General features: G+C 41.8%; 1 protein-coding gene across 2 annotated transcripts in view; it reads left to right on the top strand.

Annotated features, from left to right (window-relative positions):
• The window catches only part of phactr3a (phosphatase and actin regulator 3a), a 30,710-nt gene extending 11,726 nt beyond the window's left edge, over positions 1 to 18,984 (top strand). The window contains exons 2-12 of one of the 2 annotated variants that reach the window (XM_046397363.1): positions 7,238 to 7,402; positions 8,292 to 8,459; positions 9,238 to 9,450; positions 10,206 to 10,434; positions 10,760 to 11,010; positions 11,912 to 12,065; positions 16,626 to 16,681; positions 17,106 to 17,167; positions 17,318 to 17,458; positions 17,823 to 17,899; positions 18,352 to 18,984. In XM_046397363.1, coding sequence (XP_046253319.1) covers positions 7,238 to 7,402; positions 8,292 to 8,459; positions 9,238 to 9,450; positions 10,206 to 10,434; positions 10,760 to 11,010; positions 11,912 to 12,065; positions 16,626 to 16,681; positions 17,106 to 17,167; positions 17,318 to 17,458; positions 17,823 to 17,899; positions 18,352 to 18,367 — 1,532 coding nt within the window. In that variant the 3' untranslated portion in view covers positions 18,368 to 18,984. Of the gene's footprint in view, positions 1 to 7,237; positions 7,403 to 8,291; positions 8,460 to 9,234; positions 9,451 to 10,205; positions 10,435 to 10,759; positions 11,011 to 11,911; positions 12,066 to 16,625; positions 16,682 to 17,105; positions 17,168 to 17,317; positions 17,459 to 17,822; positions 17,900 to 18,351 lie in introns of both variants that reach the window. The other variant, XM_046397362.1, reaches the window with a different exon arrangement.
• Positions 18,985 to 19,137: the final 153 nt, after the last annotated feature.

Here is a 19,137-nt window from a genome sequence, read left to right as displayed (position 1 = left end):
ACACTGGGTCAATGTGATGGCTGTAGTGAGGCTTTCACAGTCGGTCAAAGATAGCTTGTCTTTTTTTGGATGAAATGCAGAGGCATGTCTGTGTTTAAATTTATCACATGTGTATCAGATTATTTGTGTGTCTCAAAGAACTATCAGTCCTATTTTTTATTTTTAACATGAATTGTCAGCTCAATTTAAAAACTCCTGAAGAGTGCAAATCTGTGCTTGTGTTAAAAGAATTCTTACGTTTTTGTTCACTCCTGTTAAAGTTAATTTTCTATTAAATGCCTGATTTCTTAACTCAGCAAACCAAAGCTGCTTACAAAGTAGTGTGTTGTTTGCTTGTGTTTCCAACATTTCAGTAAAATATGATCAAACTCCTACCATACAATCCTGAATGAGCAGATTAAATATTTTTTCCACATTTTAACTTGGATGATGCTGCTTTTTAAGCCATGAAAATAGTTACTTTAAATAGTTACAAACAGAAAAGAAAGAAATGATTTATCATATACTTTTTTAGACTATTCCAACAAAATTTGAGATACTTCTCAGATATTACCCTTTGACATTTATTTTGAGTAAAATGAAGATGTTTTTTCAAAGAGATAAGAGAAAAATACTACCGAAGTGGCACTTGTGGCAGACCGAACAGTCAGCTACAGAAGGTGAGACATCATGACTATCAGTCCCTAATAAGAGTCAAGCTCTAAAAATGTCATGGCCACAATTTGTAACAAAGGCTCAGTCTCAAAGTCAAGCCCACTGACCCTGATGATGTCACTTAGGGGTAATTTTTTTCAGACTTGAAGAAGCTTCTCCACAACGTCAGCAGACATCCAGTACACAAGATGAGTAAAAGTACTGTATTTCCATGATGAGTAAACTGACTTTCATACATAAAATCATTGCCCCTTTCATATTAAAGACTTTTAATATAACTTTTGTACAAAATTATGCGAGATTATCAAAGAGCTTTCTAGCAATCACTGCAAAAACTGAATCAGTTTCTACCAGCATGTATCTGTCCACCAACGTTCATGAAAGTCAGAACAGAGAAACGGCCTTTCATCGGAAACTAAGAATGAATTAGATTGTTGGTTCTCTTTTTTGATGCTGCAGCAAAGGCTTACACATGAAGCCATCCACAAGTCCTCATTCTCAACAGCAACATATGGTAACAAACAAGGGCCTCAGGCATTTCCTATTGGTTGCTGGCCTCACTGACATCATTTCACTCTCTTGATGCCAGCATCCCACATGCTAGAGTTTCACACTTGGGCTGTAATCACTTTGATGATCCGGAGGCTTGACCTTTGTAGACTCATGTTGCCTTACACCAGGATATTCTGTTTTCCCAGAAATTAGTTTAATTCCCAAGCACATGCAGTACACAGCATACATGTTGGCAGTTTTATTTAGGGTACATTGTAAAACGAGAATGTTGCACTCTACACTGGCCTGTCATTTGAGAAACATCTATTCTTTGCCTTCTTGATGAAGTACATTGGGTTATGAAAAATGGAAATGAACAAACATGAAAAACCAGAATAACAAGGACATGACCTGTGTGTCTTCAGTGGTGACTATGGTTCTCTGCCTAATGCATTTACAGGTGCAAAATTGTTTAAAATGCAGTTTATAATGCCATTGCTCTGAAAAGAGGAGAGATTTTTTCGCTTCTTAATAAATTTATTTGTGATGTATTGTTGAAATATATAAATTGGAATATCTTGCACCTGATTGGTTATGAAAATGTGTACTAAGGTTCAGAGGAGCAAAATAAATTATACAGAAGAAAGAAATTTTTATTTTCAAGGCCCAATTCAGGTAGACCTTTTTTTTTTTTAAGAACAGAATCATTTTGTGAAGGTGTTCATTATTCTCTCCACTTTTCTGTAAATGAATCACTCTGTACTTAACCGCTACCATTCTTGATCTTAACTTTTCTTTTCTCATTCATTCTCTTCTCACTTTACATTGCTTCAGCCCTTCTGCTCCTCATTCATCCCCTGCAAGTCATTAGCTGTGTGCCCTGACTGTGGCCGGGCCCCTGAGGCAGCAGGGCTACAGACAGATGGCAGCACAGTTGTAAAGCCAGGGGGTAAAGTGAGGAGGTTAGCTGGCATGGCAGCGGGTAAGGAGGTGGTCCATTCAAGGGCACATTGTCAGTTGCATGGGAGGAAGGAGCAGGGAGGCTGAAGCGAAGAGCCGAGGCTCTGATGGGATTCAAGGGTCAGTCTGATGTTGTTTATTTATTTAGCAGGGAAGGTTGCACAATGATATAGTTTTATTTTGAGTCACAGGTTAGGAGCAAATTGCCAGTGCTGGCATGGCAACATGTTCAAAACATGCTCATGTTTAACAGGTAGGATGTTCACTGGGTTTGGTATTTTAGTTTGGCTGTTATGCTACATGGATATGTGGTCATAAGTCAAAGTATTGGACTAGTAGAAAATTTGTGAACCTCTTGGTAGCACCGGAGGAAAAGTCGGGGTGCTTTTCATCCTCTGGGAACCATGAATGTACTGATAGACACGGAGATATTTTACAGGATTAGAGAAATCCAGTGAACTTGAACAGTTAGAGTATTACCAGCATCATTAACTTTAATCCTCATGGCCCAATGAAAGGTTTCAGGGGACCCCATAAGCATCTGGACAAAACCTCTTACCAGGTACTGCAGTAGTTATTGAGAGATTTCAGTCAGGACCAAGGTGATTTACTGACCAACTGATGGATAGACGCTGTCATAGTCATGGCTACGAAATGAAACTGTAACTGATGTGCAGGGTCTAACAGATCAACAAATAAAGAAATGTACTGCAGACTGTACTCAAAGTTATGAATGTTACACTAACTCTAAGGACAGATAGTAATTTCTAATTCACGTGAAAACCCTCCAAGGTCTTTTCAGCATTGCTTCTCCAGAGTTCTGAGGGCTGATTGTGTTTGAAAGGATTATGCCTGCTTGTAAAATGAGATGTCACATGATAAATACTTGAATGTGCATTTTACTTGTAATGTAGGCAAGTGGTGCAGTTATTGAGACAATATGTGTCCCAGAAAACTATTAGATTAACACAATGTGTTGTTTTGTTCTGATTTGTCTTTTAATACTACAGAGGAAGTTTCAAAAGCACAAACCCACTCATTAGATGGGCCTGTCAGGTGATTCAGCAGAGCCTACCTCTCAGTGTGAATCCCTTTCACTGCAAAATCTGAAAAGGTCACAGACAAATTCAGTTGCATTCATTGCTTGCTCACATTCTTCGTCTTTGTGCTTGTCAGTATTGCAATAGAGCAGGAAAAGTGGGTGATTGGCACTTTCTCATTGACAAAGCCCCTTTTTAAAAAGGGACTTTTCACTTTTAGATGTCCTTTGTTTTAATAGAACATCTTCCTGTTGATTAGCTCACCTTAGGCACTTGAGAAGGGGGATATGCTCATATGGGGGGAGGGGGTGGGATCTTGTGCTCCTGAATGTGCTGACAAGCTGGTTAAGCGGGGTGTGGTCCCTGGTGGCACACTGACACTCTGTGTTGTAGTTTTCTTGCCAAGTCACATTATCATATTGCCATCATATTGCCCCCTTTATTTCACTCTTAAATCATTTTTGAGTTTGCACTGTACTGATGCAGTACAGAGTGTTGCATTCAGAGTTTATGTATTCCTGAGAAAATGTATTTTATGAATTTTTTGTTGGGATTTTATTTTTGTCTTATCTGAAACCACCCCTGACTGGAATTACAGTGTGTGCAGACTTCTGCTGGAGAGAGCAATGGACATACAGCAAACAGACTATTGGTCCACTGCATCAGCATGACACATGGATTTAATAAATCCTATTTAGCAATGGCATATTAATTAGGATGGCACATCATCGCCGCATGGTGCGTGTAGCCCATTCATGCTTATCTGACACACATTTCGATACATCCTCATCTGGTGGATAGAACAAATCTCCTTGTGCATGCATATGTTTTCATCTAATTCCTGTGCTCTATCCAGAGTCCTGTCATTTTCTCTGAAAAACCACCTCTTCTATGAAAAATGAAGAGTTACTTGATATGCATTATAAATAGCTGATCCATGATTGGACGAGCCCAGACTCTCCTGCAAGCTCTTCCGTATAGCAACAGCCCCCTCCCATCTCTTCTTCTCGCCTCTTCTCCCTGGAATCCCCCTCCTCCTCCTCCTCCTCTCTCCTCCTGCTCCTATCTCCTTCCCCCTTTCAAAATGCAGACAGATCCTCCACGTGGCTTCACCCCCCTACCCACAATGCACTGGGTGCTGCCACTGGCTTTAGATGTGGCAGGCAGTGTCTGTGCAGGGGGCTCTTCTGCTCGTCTCTCCTCCTCTTCTCTAAGCTACAGACTGACTCGCTCCTCCCGCCGGCTCCCACTGCTGCGGCAGCATCTGGATGTGGTCGCCATGGCAACAGCAGCGGGCCTGACCCCACCTCCTCTCCCCTTCTCTTTCCTCTCTCCACACACACGCACTCACACACCGACTCGCTCTCTCTCCCTCTCACAGAAACACAACGCCTCTACCCCTCCTACTCCCCCCTTTCCTTCTCTTAAGCCTTTTTTTCTTCAGTGTGATTGGGTGCGTTTCCTTCAAGCTTGACCTGGATTCTGCGTGCGGTGCCACGTCTGCCACGCTGCATGTGTGACAGTAGTAGTGATGGTGACAAGATGAGACGGGTGTGCATGGTCAACTGACCTGTTTCCTGGAACTTTTATGGTCAAACACCAAATCAGAAATTACCTCCTTTCATCTTGTCTATTCTCCTTTAATTCTTCCTCTGTTTTCTGTCTTTAATTACTTTCCTATTCATTAATTCTCCCTCCATTTTTTTCTCTTGCCACTACCTTTTTTCCTTTTCTTTTCTCACTTTTCCTCCTCTCCTCTTTTTTCTTGCTTCTTTCTTTCTTGTTTTTTTTTCTTGTCTTGTCTCTGTGTTTCTTCTCCCCTTGTTTCCGCTGATTTCCTTGTTTCTCCTCTCATGCCCATGTTTCTCCTTTTTTTTACTCTCCTCATCTTCCCCAATCACTAATATCATCCTATTTCTACTCCCTTCCCATGTGCTTCAGAGAAGGAGCAAAGGGGTTGCAAAAAAGCAAGAAAAGGAGTCAGCTGTATCCTCCCTCCTCCATTACTGTACTCCATATCACACCCTGAGCCAATCTGCAACTCCCCCCACCTCCCCCATCACAAATCCTTGTCTTCTCCTCAGCTGAATATTTGAACAAAGATATCAGCCCCCTGAAGGCAGATATTGCTGTGTTTTTGTCACATTGACGTATGTAGCTCTTAAATACTTGACATTTATTGTACAGTTTCTCTTTCTTGGCTTTTTCTTTTTGTCTTTTGCAACCCAGCAGCAATGTGCACACATAGATATGTAGATCCGCACTTTGCCTGATATGAGTCACAGCCATCATTCACTGAAATCCAAGTTTGGCTTTAAACAAAGAAAAGGGCTCTCTGTGCACTGATAGCAGCGCAGACAACAGCTCATTTATTAGGTATTGTAGATAAATTAGTATGTGCATTCATCATAGATTTATGCATATTGCTCTAATTGTTTTAATTCTGTTAATCTATTTTACAGCTTTTTAGACAAACGCAAAGACAAAGTTTCCTTATCATTTGTAGCAAAATTCCATTGTTTTTTACTCAAATAGAAATTCAAAATCACATTTTTGCGATTTCCAGTTTGTCATTTAACACACTTTATTCACCTGGAAAACCTTGGCCTTCAAAATGTCACAGCCTAATTACCAATTGGTCTCACTCACTTCTCTGCTGTTCAAACTTAATTGGCAAAACACCACAATAATTTTTCAATGCAATAAAGGGCCTGAGATGACCTCTGCTGTGTTGTAGAAAAAAATGGAGCAGCATGGAGAACAGAGAGGAGGAGGAGGAAGAAGAGGGAGTGCAGAAATCCGTGCAGGTTGACCGTGTACTCAGTGAAGATCCAACAATGTTACCTTATGTTTGTTACCTTATGCATGATTTCATCATTACAGCAAAAGGGACAAAAAGGAAACAATTCCTACTCAGTTTTATACTTTTGAATGATGTATTGTGGCCTCATGAAGTCAAAACATATACAAACAGTATTTTGATGGTGGTGTTTTAAAATTATGACACCAGTGTTTAAATCCACGCTGTTCCAGAGATATTCATATGGTGGATCTGTGGATCATTTGTTGGAAAGAATCAGTTCTCAGAAGAGATGGTTTTTGAGTTTCATTTTGTGGAGAACTGACTACATGCCGAACTGTTCTCTATTAAGACACTTTTTTTTCATTTTTCTTAATTTGCATTTGAAAAATCAGCTCACAATATGATGTTCATAGTATGTTTGGTTAGCAGTTGTGCATTATCATTATTATTATTATTATTATTTTATGTGGACTCCTCAAAGACCAACAAGCATTGCATAAAGCAAGCATGAAGAACATAAGCACATGTGGTTCACCTATCCTCTTCAGACTCAGACACACCCAAAAAATGTGGGCTGATCACAGCAGAGTTTACTGGCTGCCATGTGTTGTGCCTGTTTTGTGGTCATATGGAAGAAATGGTGCAAAGATGCACTTCTGAAAACACTGATCACTTGTGTGTCTTTGTGTGAGCTCAGACAGGTAACATATTTTGAAGCAGAATAACACAGCAGTCTATTGGATAAAACGGTTGACACAATAAAACAATTAGCCCTGCTTTATCAGGCAGCCGAGCTGAATGCCGTTTCTGGGAAAACAGTGAGGCTGGCACACCTGTTGGTCTCCGGGGAAATGCATCTTTTGTAGTCTTATGAGATCTGTCTGTGTGCTCTCATGCTCCCTCCAAATTTGGACTGTGAGAGTTATTTATTTTGATATATGACGTATAGCTCAGTGGGAGGGGATTTGCAGGGAAAAAACAGCCGTGAGGGAGTGTGCCTTTATCACATTAGTCTTTATAATTCAATCTGTGCACAGCACTTGGAGTCCATCATGGTTTATTCAGTAAGGTGAACATACTAATTGTGCTCTGGTCTTGCTCTCCCTCTTTTCTCTGTCTCCTCTCACCTACTTTTATATACTTGGTAATTGTTTTCTACATCCCTTCATTCGCCACGCACATTTTGTCCAATCTCTGCTTTCTTTTACACACCCGTACTGTTCTTTCCTCGCCACATGTCATCCTCTTGTAACAACCATTCTCTTTTCCATCCCCGCTGTGTCTGTAGTAGAGTTGGTGGACCAGCAGAGGGTGCTGAGGACCGGTTGCCTGGTGTCTGGGGTTCACACTCCACCCATCCGACGTAACAGCAAGCTGGCCACCCTGGGGCGCATCTTCAAGCCCTGGAAGTGGAGGAAAAAGAAAAATGAGAAGCTCAAGCAGAGTTCCACAGGTACAGTTCCTGAAGGTTGGATGGGTGAATGTAGATTCTCGAGTTCACATCCAAGAACAGCTGCACACACATTGAAATTCCGAGTAATAAGTTCCTAGGGCATCTGGACCCGTTAGGGTTCTTGAAGACGTTTCGCTTCTCATCCAAGACATTTCACCTCTCACCCAAACAAGTCCAGATGCCCTGGGAATTTACTACTCAGCCCATGATCTGGATGACTGAGAACCTTCACTGACACATTCAAATTCCCTAATTTCTCCACATCTCTAATGTATTAGCTTAGGAAAAGATAATAAGATTCATCTACCGTTGTTCCAACGGTATTTCCAAAATCATCTTGGATTTTTCAAGTATTGCCCATTATTTAGCTCTCGCAAACCTGGACGCTTAGTTTTATGATTTGATTGTAACACCTGAGATACATATGAGAGAGAAAGCTGTAAAACAAAAAGTCTTTAATGACAGTTAGCTCCTAATCTTTAATTTGTACATTATAATTTTGTAAAATGATGCCACAATGTGATCAGTTTCACTCAAAGAGTAACTTTGACTTTTCGGACAGTCACCTTGTGTGTCTGCTTTTAAAAGCAGGCGCCGCAGGCACCTACAGTATGTGGTGCATTATATTTGCTGAACACAAAGCTAAATGTGATGCTCTTGCTGTAATGGAGAGTGCTGTTGAATCAAGGTGACATAAAGACTGAATGTCACTGCACTCATCAGGAATCAAGGAAGTAAGATTTCGGCTGTTTGATTAAGCAACAAAGATGAGCAGCATCAACATCAGATATTCCTTTCTGTGAGAGATAATTCATGTAAGTGTCACATAATTTTATTTGTCCACAACACAGAAACCACGACAGCTTCATACCTTCTTATACTCTCACAGATGTAGCATTATCCAGCGGCCTTCTATGCCATGACCCGAGCTCCCCCACCCAGGGCTGCTGCTCAGATGGTACAGTCCTGCTTGGAGGATTTGGGGGACCTTTGAACCCGAACCTTACCGTCAGTAGCGTGGAATACCTTGGCCCTGAGGAGGAGCAGCCCCCTCCAGGTAGGACAATGTCCCGCTCTATACTCACAGTCAACTAATCAATGGATATTATAGAGCTGTAAAAAGCAACAATCAAGGGAAAAATTGATTATTAGGGTGTGTGAGTGTCTTTTCCTCAGCTGTATAGAAGATCAATATGAGAGTGTATAAGATTCCTGTGATCAATTTGATAAAATGCTTGAATCCAATCTGAATGAGGATGGAGGGATTTTTTATGCTGTTTCCTTACAACAAAAGTTGGTGCAACATAAGTAAAGGTTTGAATATAAAGTGAGCATTTTTCATTCAATACACAAAGTCATGATGCTGATGAAACTGAGACATTTGTGTGTGGATTAATACTCTGCAGATGAACCATTAGAGGGCAGCAAAGACAATTCATTGATGTTCTTTGCCTCCTCTCACGTCTACCATAAGAGGTCTCCAATGTTCAGTATATTTATGTAGAAATGAGTACAGTTCATTTTGTAGAGTTGGACATTGCAGAAATTGTCACCAGTAGAACCAATGTAGGTAGGAAAAAAATGTTACAAACTGAATTACTGTTTTATTCATTTTAGAATATGTTAAAGCTTCTGCAGGTTATATTTCAATAATATTTGTGATGCTTTTAATTCCAGTTAATATTGTTCAAACTTATGTATGCTTGTTTCTTTTTCACTAGCCATGTTAATTATAACCGCCATGATCTTCAAAACATTCCTTTGTAAGATGTTTTGACCAACTGTCCTCCTTTTAACAGTGACATTAGTTTTCCTTCCTTGATGTTCTCCAGTAGCTGCCCCTCTCCAGGACTGTGAGCGTGTGGAGGAGAGCATACCACTACCGGAGGAGGATAGAGGAGAGGAGGTGCACCCTGCTGGGGATTTACCTGAGGGGCTGCAGGATGTGGGGGAGCAGATGGAAGACAGACCAGAGGAGGAGATTCCTCCAGGAACCTCCCCACCACAAGTACCTCTGAAGCATCTGCCTCAGCTCAGTGCTGGAGATGGTGAGTCTCTTGTCTCTCCTATAAAGGAAATGTGCACTCACAGAGTGGCTGTATGAAACCTGTTTCTGCTCAGTGTCAACTATAGCCGAGCAAAACTTTAAGAAAAACTGAATAAATGAGTGGCGAAAAGTCACAAATACTGTTACATCTACTTTGTACTCTACAATTTGTTAGTCTAGTCCAGCTGTTTCCAACCTGGGTGTCAGCCAGATAAACCTGAGGTGTCATGAGATGCTTCATATGACATATAAAGAAGAAAAAAATGATTTTTATTACTTTTTTATTTTAAATATTGGACCTATTTTACCTCTTAGGGCTATGAACTATTTTCTCTTTGGTGGAACTACTGATTACTCCTACGCATCTGAAAGTCTAAGTACTTACAGAACTCACAACCGTACTTAAGTACAGTAATGAAGTAAATGACCTTCACTGTGGAAAATCTAAATGAGGGAGAAAGAATGGTGGTAAAAATGGTGAATGGTGGTGTTTCCGTCAGATGTTCAAATTTCCTCTTCCAGTATATTAAACAGCTGTGCAGCTCAACTAAACTGGAGATTCTAAATCCCCAGAAGTCCAAATGTAAATGTGTTTCACAAACTTCAGCTCAGCATCCTATGATAAACTCCAGCCCACATGACCTAGCAATCAAATATCAGGATAAGAAAATGGGAAAAAAGAAACCTATTATAAGAGACCTATATAAAAGATCTATTCTGTTAACTAACTTCCAATGTTTATCTGGTCCCTTCCAGATTCAGGCCCTGTGTCGCTCCCCACTCATCTGCCCAACTCGTACCTCCCCAAGGAGCCTCTACCCAGGGCCACAGAAAGCCTCTCTTCAATGACCCTGCCACTGCGAGGACCCCTGGCCAACTCCTCAGGGTCTCCACATCTAGGCAAAATGATGCACCCTCCCATGCCCCCTAGCTGCATTATGGAGGAACTGCAGAGAGCCTTTGCTTCCAAGAACAGACAGGAGAGGTGAGTCCCCAAATTGACCCCCATACATCTCGATGTTAGCTTCCTCACTCAGACATACTGATACCATGAAACACAATTACGTTGGTTTGTTTGTTGTCTTACTGGGGTTTGGGGTCACTGTGGCTCAGGAGACGAAGTAGGCGTCCACTAATGAGAAGGTTGGTGATTCTGTCCCTGGCTCCAGCTGCCCAAGTGTCAAGAGATTGTTCCTCTGTGTATGAGTGTGTATGTAAAAGGCTCAGCGTGAAAATATTGTGGGGCACTTTGGATAGAAAGTGCCCACAACTATCAACGTTAATTTGCCCTCCTGCCTGTGTCCCCTCAGTGTCCATGAAGGGTGTGAGCAGGGCTCACCCCCGAGGCTGTGGTGCTCTGATGGACGGCTCTCTCGCTCCTGCAGCTCCGAGAATCAACACACATCGTCTATGGGGGTTGGCTGTGTGGGAGGTGGAGGGTCTGACTGGCCCAAGAAGGAGGCGGAGGAGAATAAGGAGAATGTGCGGCTGGACCAGTGCTTCTCCAATACCTCAGGCCTCCCCACTGACTTGGATGGCTGGAATGAATCTGTCATCTCTGGTGGGTTGAAAAGCTTAAACATGACAAACGTGGCAAACGTGACAGTGCAGTGTGTTGTGTTGTGTTGTGTTTGGCCACTGTACATGTTGAATTTTAAAAAAAATGACCATAATATTTGAATTTTAACCACAGCAGGCAGCATATTTGACCAAAAATGCAATGATAAATCCACTTTCTGATCATCACGAAACAAGAGACAAATTCAGCGACTGTCTGGAGAACATTGTGGTGCATTTAGCAGCTAAAGAACTTATCTCCTCCAGGAGTTAAAATGAAAGTAATCTATCTATCTGTCTATCTAATATCACTCTGTGGCTGTTGGGTGTGTAAGTAGGCAACTGATGCTAACACATTCACCATAACAATCTAAAACAGCAATTATTGCAATTTTACTGCAATCATACAAGCTAACAGAATAATGTATTTCAGGTCCCTCTACAAAAAAGGATCTCCTGTAATTCCTCATGTCCTTATTATTTCAGTAAATATTGAGCTTGACAAAGCTGACACTGAATCTATGGCTTTTGGAGCTCAGGAAGATCTGAGTCTTTGGAGCGGTAGCCTGGTTTAGGCTGTTCATAAAAACATTCTCAAACACCCTTAAAGTGGAGAGGTGGTGGCACTTTAACTGATCATCAGTGTCTCATTTCAACTCCAATACGCTACAGTACAGAGAAGAAAAGGAATGTGTCTTTGCTCAAACACTTCTTATCTGCAGTGTAAATAACAATCACTTGGTGTGGATGTTTGCTAAGATTAAGTGGTCACTGGCATTAGGGATGAGTGATAGAAGGCTTTATTCATCTACAGTACAAATTTGCATATAGTTAAATGTTCAGAGACCACAACAGATGATAAGTTAGAGTTTGCTGTGTGTTGATGTGTGTATGCGTGGTTGCAGGCACACTTCCTCGCAGGCTAAGGAAGGAGTTGCTGGCTGTCAAACTACGAAACAGGCCCAGCAAGCAGGAGCTGGAGGACCGGAATATCTTCCCTGCAAGGAGCGACCAGGAGCGCCAGGAAATTCGTCAGCAGATTGAAATGAAACTTGCCAAGTAAGCGATGAAATCTTCTCTACATTTCTATGCGTGTTTCTGGAGTATTTGTGATGTATTTTGCATTGATCATTGTTGAACACTGGGTCGTACAATGGATTTTGTTTTGTGAAATATGAAATGTTTTAAATTAGACTTCTTTACAATCCCTTATTTACTCTGTTTACTCCAGTTGATGATTCCCATGTTAATCACGGTGCAACAGGGCATGGCGGATCTGGGCAGGGTAAACCTATATGCTTAATTGCTGCAGTTACATAACACCCAAGAGTAGGAGGTGAGATACAAAAACCAAACCTAAGCGGATCATAAGTGGATTGTTTTGCACAGACTTGATTTATGTTGTGTAAATTGCTGCTGCTCAGAGGATACCGTTGGGGTGTAGTCTTATACTTGTTACTCAAGGCCAGTCCTCATACTGGAAATCCTTTGTATCATATTCCAGTGTAGCAACTGCTGTAAAACTGAGAAGATCCTCTGACGTAGAGAGATGATTTATCTATTCAAACCAAATGGAATAAAGCCCCAGAAATCCTTTGGCACAAGGTGTTTAGTGTATTCCTGGATGCTTTCAAAACAATCATTCTCAGGTTATGGAGTGCAACAAGTACAGACAGATGCTGCTTCCACCACTGACGTTTGCACCTGAGCTCCCCTGCTAGGACATTAATAGAACATTTTCTAATGCAACTGAGAAACGTAATGTCCACAGACTGACAGTAGCGCTCTTGTATGTGAATGTGTCACAAGACCCAGGTTCTTTAACACCAGTGTATCAAACCAGGGTACAACACAGTGTTACATAACCTGCTGTGCAATAACACCGCCAAGCACAGAGCGCCACCCACACTTTGTAAAGAAGACAAATCGTCTGTCTGTGAGACAACTAAGAGTACTGCCTTCCTGATCTATTCTTAGATTAACTGGAATGACACATTTTATTGTTATTTGAGAAAAAGGTGCATAGGTGCGCACGAGTTCACAGTCAGAACAGCTTATGAAAAGGTGAGGATGGAGTCTGTAGCTTGTGTAAGAGCCAGCAGGGTCCGTGTCTTAAAAGACAGAGAGGTTCCGCCTGCAGCACAGCAGTGAGACAAGCGGCTTGTTACGTAAAAACTGAATTCTACATTAACACTGGCTTCAGTTGAGTTACTTCCTTTGATTTGTAGCTGTTTAGATTTCTCTACAAATACATAATAAATGAATGATCTCAGGAGGGATCAACAAGTACTCTTAAAGCAGCCATATTGATGTAAAAGTTATTTATCTATATTTCAGAATCTGTAAAGCCTGAAGTAAGGTAGTAAGTTATTTAACTATTTCTCCACGTACACTGTCAATCTTATCCAAGAAAATGCGCTTTCATCCTACAGTACAGTAATTACATAAATTGAAGCTATACCGCCATTTTCTAAGGAAATCCTGGCTAAATATAGCTGGGAGTGGTGGAGAGGAGGGGGGGAAAGAAAGCTCATTTCCCCTGAGAATTCATATTGAATGACAAAACAATCCATCACACACTCCTCTGGATTTCTTTGGGTGACTCCCACCGTAGATTCAATATGTTCTTTTTGGCTTCCATCCGATCTGCAGCTCACAGTGAGAACCTACTGTTACATTTGCTGCCGATCAAGCAGAAAATACCATCAGGACTTATGGTGGACAGTGACACCTTGCCTGTCCATTGTGTCACTGATAGATGACCTTTCTATCTTTAGAGGCTCCCCGCCTGGCATTGGTGCTGCAGCCGCACTTCGCTGTTTCTAATCTTAGCCTCTGAAACTGTTCAATAATGCATCTCCCCATGCGCTCCCCTCTCTCCACAAATGTGTTGTCAGGCAGTCATCTCAGCAGAAATAATGGGGGGCGGGGGCTGCTGCTGTACTTGAAAAAGGAAGAAAGCTGGGAATGGCCAATTTTGTCTCTCTGCACAGTTGGCAGCTGATACAAAAGAAAGGGCTGAAAGCCTCTGCCACCCACTCATTGGTTTTTCATTCCTTTGTTTGGATTTTTCATTCCTCCCTGGCATAGTTAGACTTTCTATTCTAACTGATTTTATTACAGAACATCCAGAGTGGCAAATGGAAACCCTTATGCCAACGGGGCTTTATGCGTCATCATAGTATGCTTGGGATACCTCTCAAATATTTGTTTCAGCAATAAAAGCCAGATCAGTGGGTGAGAAACTTGTGCAGTGAGTCAGTGTGTTGTCTTAGGTTTCAGTTATCACAAATCAGTGGTGGAAGAAGCACTCAGATTCTTTGCTTAAGTAAAAGTACTAACACCACACTGTCCTGTCCTGCATTCAATGCCTTCCCTAAGTACTAGTATGTATTATGAGCAGAATTTAAAGTATCATAAGTAAAAGTAGTTGTTTCTGCGGAAGACTGGAGATGCATCTGCAACAAGTCAAATTTTAATTCGCTCATGCAGAAAAAGAGCCTTGTTTTCAGCTTTGTGATGATGCATTATCCAACTATAAATCTTATTTTTCTAAGTGCTTTACTTGTTTGAGAATTTTCTGAACTGATAAAGGAACAGGTAATCGTTCAGTTTATCAGAAAAATTGAAAATCATCAAATTTGGAGTTTGGGGGTTGGGGAATAGACATAAGTAGACATATGAGGTTTTGTGTCTGACTTTGTTACTGACAGTGATCTGTGGTTTGTTCAGCTCTCTGAATAAAAGAAGGTGGACGGTTTCTAAAAATAGCCACAGGTTCTGTGTAAAGCACATACAGCTCAAACATTAGCGTGTTGCCAGGCAGAAGTGAAAATTTTCGGTGTGAGGATTCTATTGTCTCAAAGATACCAAGTGTTGTTGCTAGGCAACTCAGAGACCTGGTCAATAATTCTGTGGATGGTCGTATACGCTGGGGCTTTGGAAGTGATTTTCTGTTTCATCATACTGTAAAGGATGGGAACGTTTTGTTCGTTTATCAAAGAGTCGTGAAACACATTAGTCGTGAGGGTCTCTTCAGCCGCTGATGATTTGACGCTGGTGGCCTGATCTGAGCAAAGACTAGGCTCCTGAAGGGTTCTCCTTTCATCAGTGGCGAGAGGAGAAAGATACTAATGCAAACAGAAACTGATCCAAATCTTGACTATGTGTAAAACGCATAAAGTGTTCTCAACAACTATCTTTAGCTTTTTTATTCCTTTCCTTTTGAAAGCTTGGGGAGTCAGAGTATTGAATTATTCCTCATGCTGGACCTTAGTCACGCATGTGCTAATTGACACCAACTGACTTATGGTCTGTACTCACTAAGTACTGTATAAAAATATACAAATTTAGTTTCTGTCCTCAGCTATTGCTGCTTCGCTGATGTAGAACAAACACAAACGTGAATTACATAATGCAGCTGGGTACTCATGCCTTTTAAATAGTTGAATCTGCAAAATTGGTTTTAGTCAAATAGTAGACCAATTAACACAGTTCAGAAGATTAAAATAATTTTGTGAGATTTTTCAGTGCCCAGTGAACCAGTGGCACCAAACACACACACATCAGGCCACCTGCCCCGTGGGTGTCTGGGTCTCAGCACGTGTGACCTAACTTTGATCTTTTACAGGACAGAACTTTAAAGTGTCCAGTGCTATCTTGACTGAGGGAATAAAGAGAGTCCTGCTATGCAGCGACATTTTGCCCTCTCTGTCCTTTCCACCTCTGGAGGTGCTCTGCTGTGTGCTGTGCCACATGCCGTCTGGAGCTGAGTCCTGTTGTGCAGCTTGCATTTATTATTTACTCCATGTATGAATACTTCACACGCACAGGGGACTCCGGGAAAACATTGGATTTCTGAGACCTTTTGGACGCTTTGATGGTGAAGTGACAGCTTGTAGTAAATGTATCCTACTTAAATACATAAATCTGAATGCTTAAAGTATAGCAAACAAAATTCTCAATTTGTGCTATATCACACACTAGGCTGCAGTAGTTTAATCTATAATTATCTTTTTTATTTCCTGTTGGAAATAGTTTCTTTTTTTCTCTTCCCCTTCAAAAAGATGTCTCTTCTGTTACTAAAAATAAAACTGGTGCAACGTGGGTAAAATGACTGTGTGCCAGTAGCCCAGTGTACAGCAGGAGGAGGTTGGGGATGCCGTGAGTGGGAGCCCATTAGGCTCCGCCTTCAACAAATTATGCATGCAGTAACCAGGGAAACTAGGGAAGTCGCGCCACGACAGCCCATCACGACCCAGTTCAAAAGCGCCTGTAGTCTGTGGCGGATAGTACAGAGGAGTGCCTGAGCTGCTCCTGTGGCGACGTACAGTAAACGCAACACGACGGCGGCTGCACCTGAGATGCAGCATCTTGAAATCGAAGATTAATTTGGTGGAGAGTTCTCAAATAGGAGAATAGCGCTTCTTCGACTATTCCAGATGTGGGGAGCGCCTCTGCCGAAGCACCACAGCCGCGGTTTGGATGCGAGATGGAGACATAGGGGATTCCTCTCGAGAACGCGCACAGTGAAGAAACTACAGCCGGTTTAAAAGAGGATAGGACAGGGACGGATCGAGTCAAAATGGTTCAGAATGTGGTTTTGGTGTTTCTTCGCAGGAGGCTGAGCCAGAGACCGAACGTGGAGGAGCTGGAGAGTCGGAACATCCTGAAACGTAAGATCAAACACTCCAGTGATGTTTCCAAACTGCCGTGTCTACTAACGTGTACAGCTAAAATACACTGTAAATTTATTTGTAAAAGCCCTGATCAAAACGACTTAAAACAGGTCAATGTGATGCATTGATAATAGCGCACACTGGCCAGTGTAGTACATAATTCAGGAGCAATAGAACGCATGAGTGCACATTCCTTCCCTTCACCGTGAAGCCTTTTAAGACTGGTGGGAAGTGAGTTTGTTTGAGAGAAGGCGTGATAAACTTCCTATGGCCTTCATGTATTTACATCTTTTATATCAATTTAATTACAGGATATGAAATCATTTAATTAAAAATGATCCCTGTAGTGCCTTTAGTATTTTTTAGAATAGGTACTCGCTGATACAGTGAATGAATTTTAAATGTGTTTTCTTTTCCCCAGAGAGAAACGATCAGACAGAGCAAGAGGAGAGAAGAGAGATCAAACAGCGGCTAAACAGAAAGGTACAAATGTACATTTATTTGAAAGCATTTGTTTGTGCTAACAGCACCAGTAGAACATCGTACACAGGAGGCACATGGGAGACTCTGGTTAATAAACACCGAATAGCAGTCGGCCCATAAAATGTTTTTCCAATTTCTTCCACGTTCCAGCTCAACCAGCGGCCCACAGTAGACGAACTACGAGACAGAAAGATTCTGATCCGCTTCAGTGACTATGTGGAGGTGGCCAAAGCTCAGGACTATGACAGGAGAGCAGACAAGCCCTGGACGCGGCTCTCAGCAGCAGACAAGGTGTGTTTGTGTGTGGACATATAATGTTTGACGTTGAGGAAACTTTTTTGAATTAACAGCATGCGTGTCAGCCTTTATGACCTGTCATATCATTTGGACTTGACCAAATCACCAAAATAGGTTTACTAGTTAGGCCAGTCTTGTTCCAGAATTTCTCAAATTCTAAGACCATCAAGACTATTAGCACTGAATGACGCTGTTGTCAGCTTATCTTAAAATGTCATGCTCTTTATTTTTTGTTTTTAAGGCTGATTATATTCTCTCTTCCTCCTGCTGTCACTTTGCTGTTCAAAGGTTGCAGCACCCCAGTGGTTCAGGATGTACTTAGGGATGAACTAATGCTGTTTTTCCCTCTTCCCCACAGGCTGCAATCCGAAAAGAGCTGAACGAGTTTAAAAGCACTGAGATGGAAGTGCACGCCTCAAGCAAACACCTAACGAGGTCAGCACTGTGTGTAATATGTGTTTGAGAAAGCATGTGTGCACTATTCTGGGAAGCAGCTCTCTAAATTTAGCTCTCCTTGCTCATCCATAGAACACCACGGAGCTAAAGATAGATGGGAGTGCTGCTCGAAGTGTGTGTGTGTTGGGGGGGGTGTTACCGTAGCACAGGCTGTCATCGCTCGTAGAGAGAGAAATGACAAAATGCCACGGCGTCCTTGGCTAAGCTTGTTTGGAAAAGCTGGGGTCCTTGTTTTGAGCTGTAACAGTGACCCAGTGGGAGGAGTGCGTGCCCAGCCCCTCAGCGCATTTAATGGTTGTGCTAAAAATAGCCCCACAGCACTGATTAATAGCTGCAGTCGTGGCTGGGCACAATGACAAAGACACCCTGTGCTCTCATGGTTTGTGGTTCTCCCCTTTTACACAATCTCTCTGCATGTTTTGTCTCTCCAGGTTCCACCGGCCATGAAAGCAGGGACTTTCTTCTGTGAAGAAATGCTGAGCTTGGAAATTTTGCGATGCTGCTAGAAGCTGCTCAGCGGTGACGGATCAAAGAGCCTGGAGCCTTTTCGTCTTCAGCGCGTCTTTAACATTCTTCCGGCACCCTTGACTATCATACCACTGGTGTGAGAGCACGGGTGTGGGAGAGAAGATGAGGGTAATGTTTGCGGCAGTGTGTCCTGGAGACTACTGAACGTCGCCACATGGATGGCTGTGGAAGAGGACTGTGGTGGAGCCTCTGACTCTCAGGACGAGAGCAGAGGGGGAAAACAATCCTGTCATTCAGTCAGTGTTTTTTTTTTTTTTTTTGTACTATTTCATGGACTCCTTTGACAAGACGGTGTGAATCCGTGTAGTGGGAGGAAGTTGTGCATGTGACCAGCTTCACCTTTTCTTAACTGATGAATAATGTGTCACTTAGACTGTATAAAGACTGTAGAGGTGGAGGTGGTATTTGGGGATGAATTTGATATTAACTGTACATACAGTATGTCAGTCTGAATGAGACCGTCAATGTCTTCACTGAAAAGAGAAATACCTTTGTAAGCATTACTTGTCTTCAAAATACAAGGTCTTTTTTAAAAATGGCTTATCTCTTTTTTCAAACTGTTTTATTTTTGATTAAGGCTGAAAAAGGTATTTAAAAACAACTGACAGATTTAACATTTTAAATATTTAGTTTCATGGTATTTAACCTACATAAATAAATTAGAAATTTGTATTAAAAATATTACAGAG

This window comes from Scatophagus argus, chromosome 8 (genome assembly GCF_020382885.2).
Source record: "Scatophagus argus isolate fScaArg1 chromosome 8, fScaArg1.pri, whole genome shotgun sequence".
In the NCBI taxonomy this organism is placed as follows: Eukaryota; Metazoa; Chordata; class Actinopteri; family Scatophagidae; genus Scatophagus; species Scatophagus argus.
Note: the sequence above shows the minus strand (reverse complement) of the source record. Positions and strands in the feature narration are given on the sequence as shown.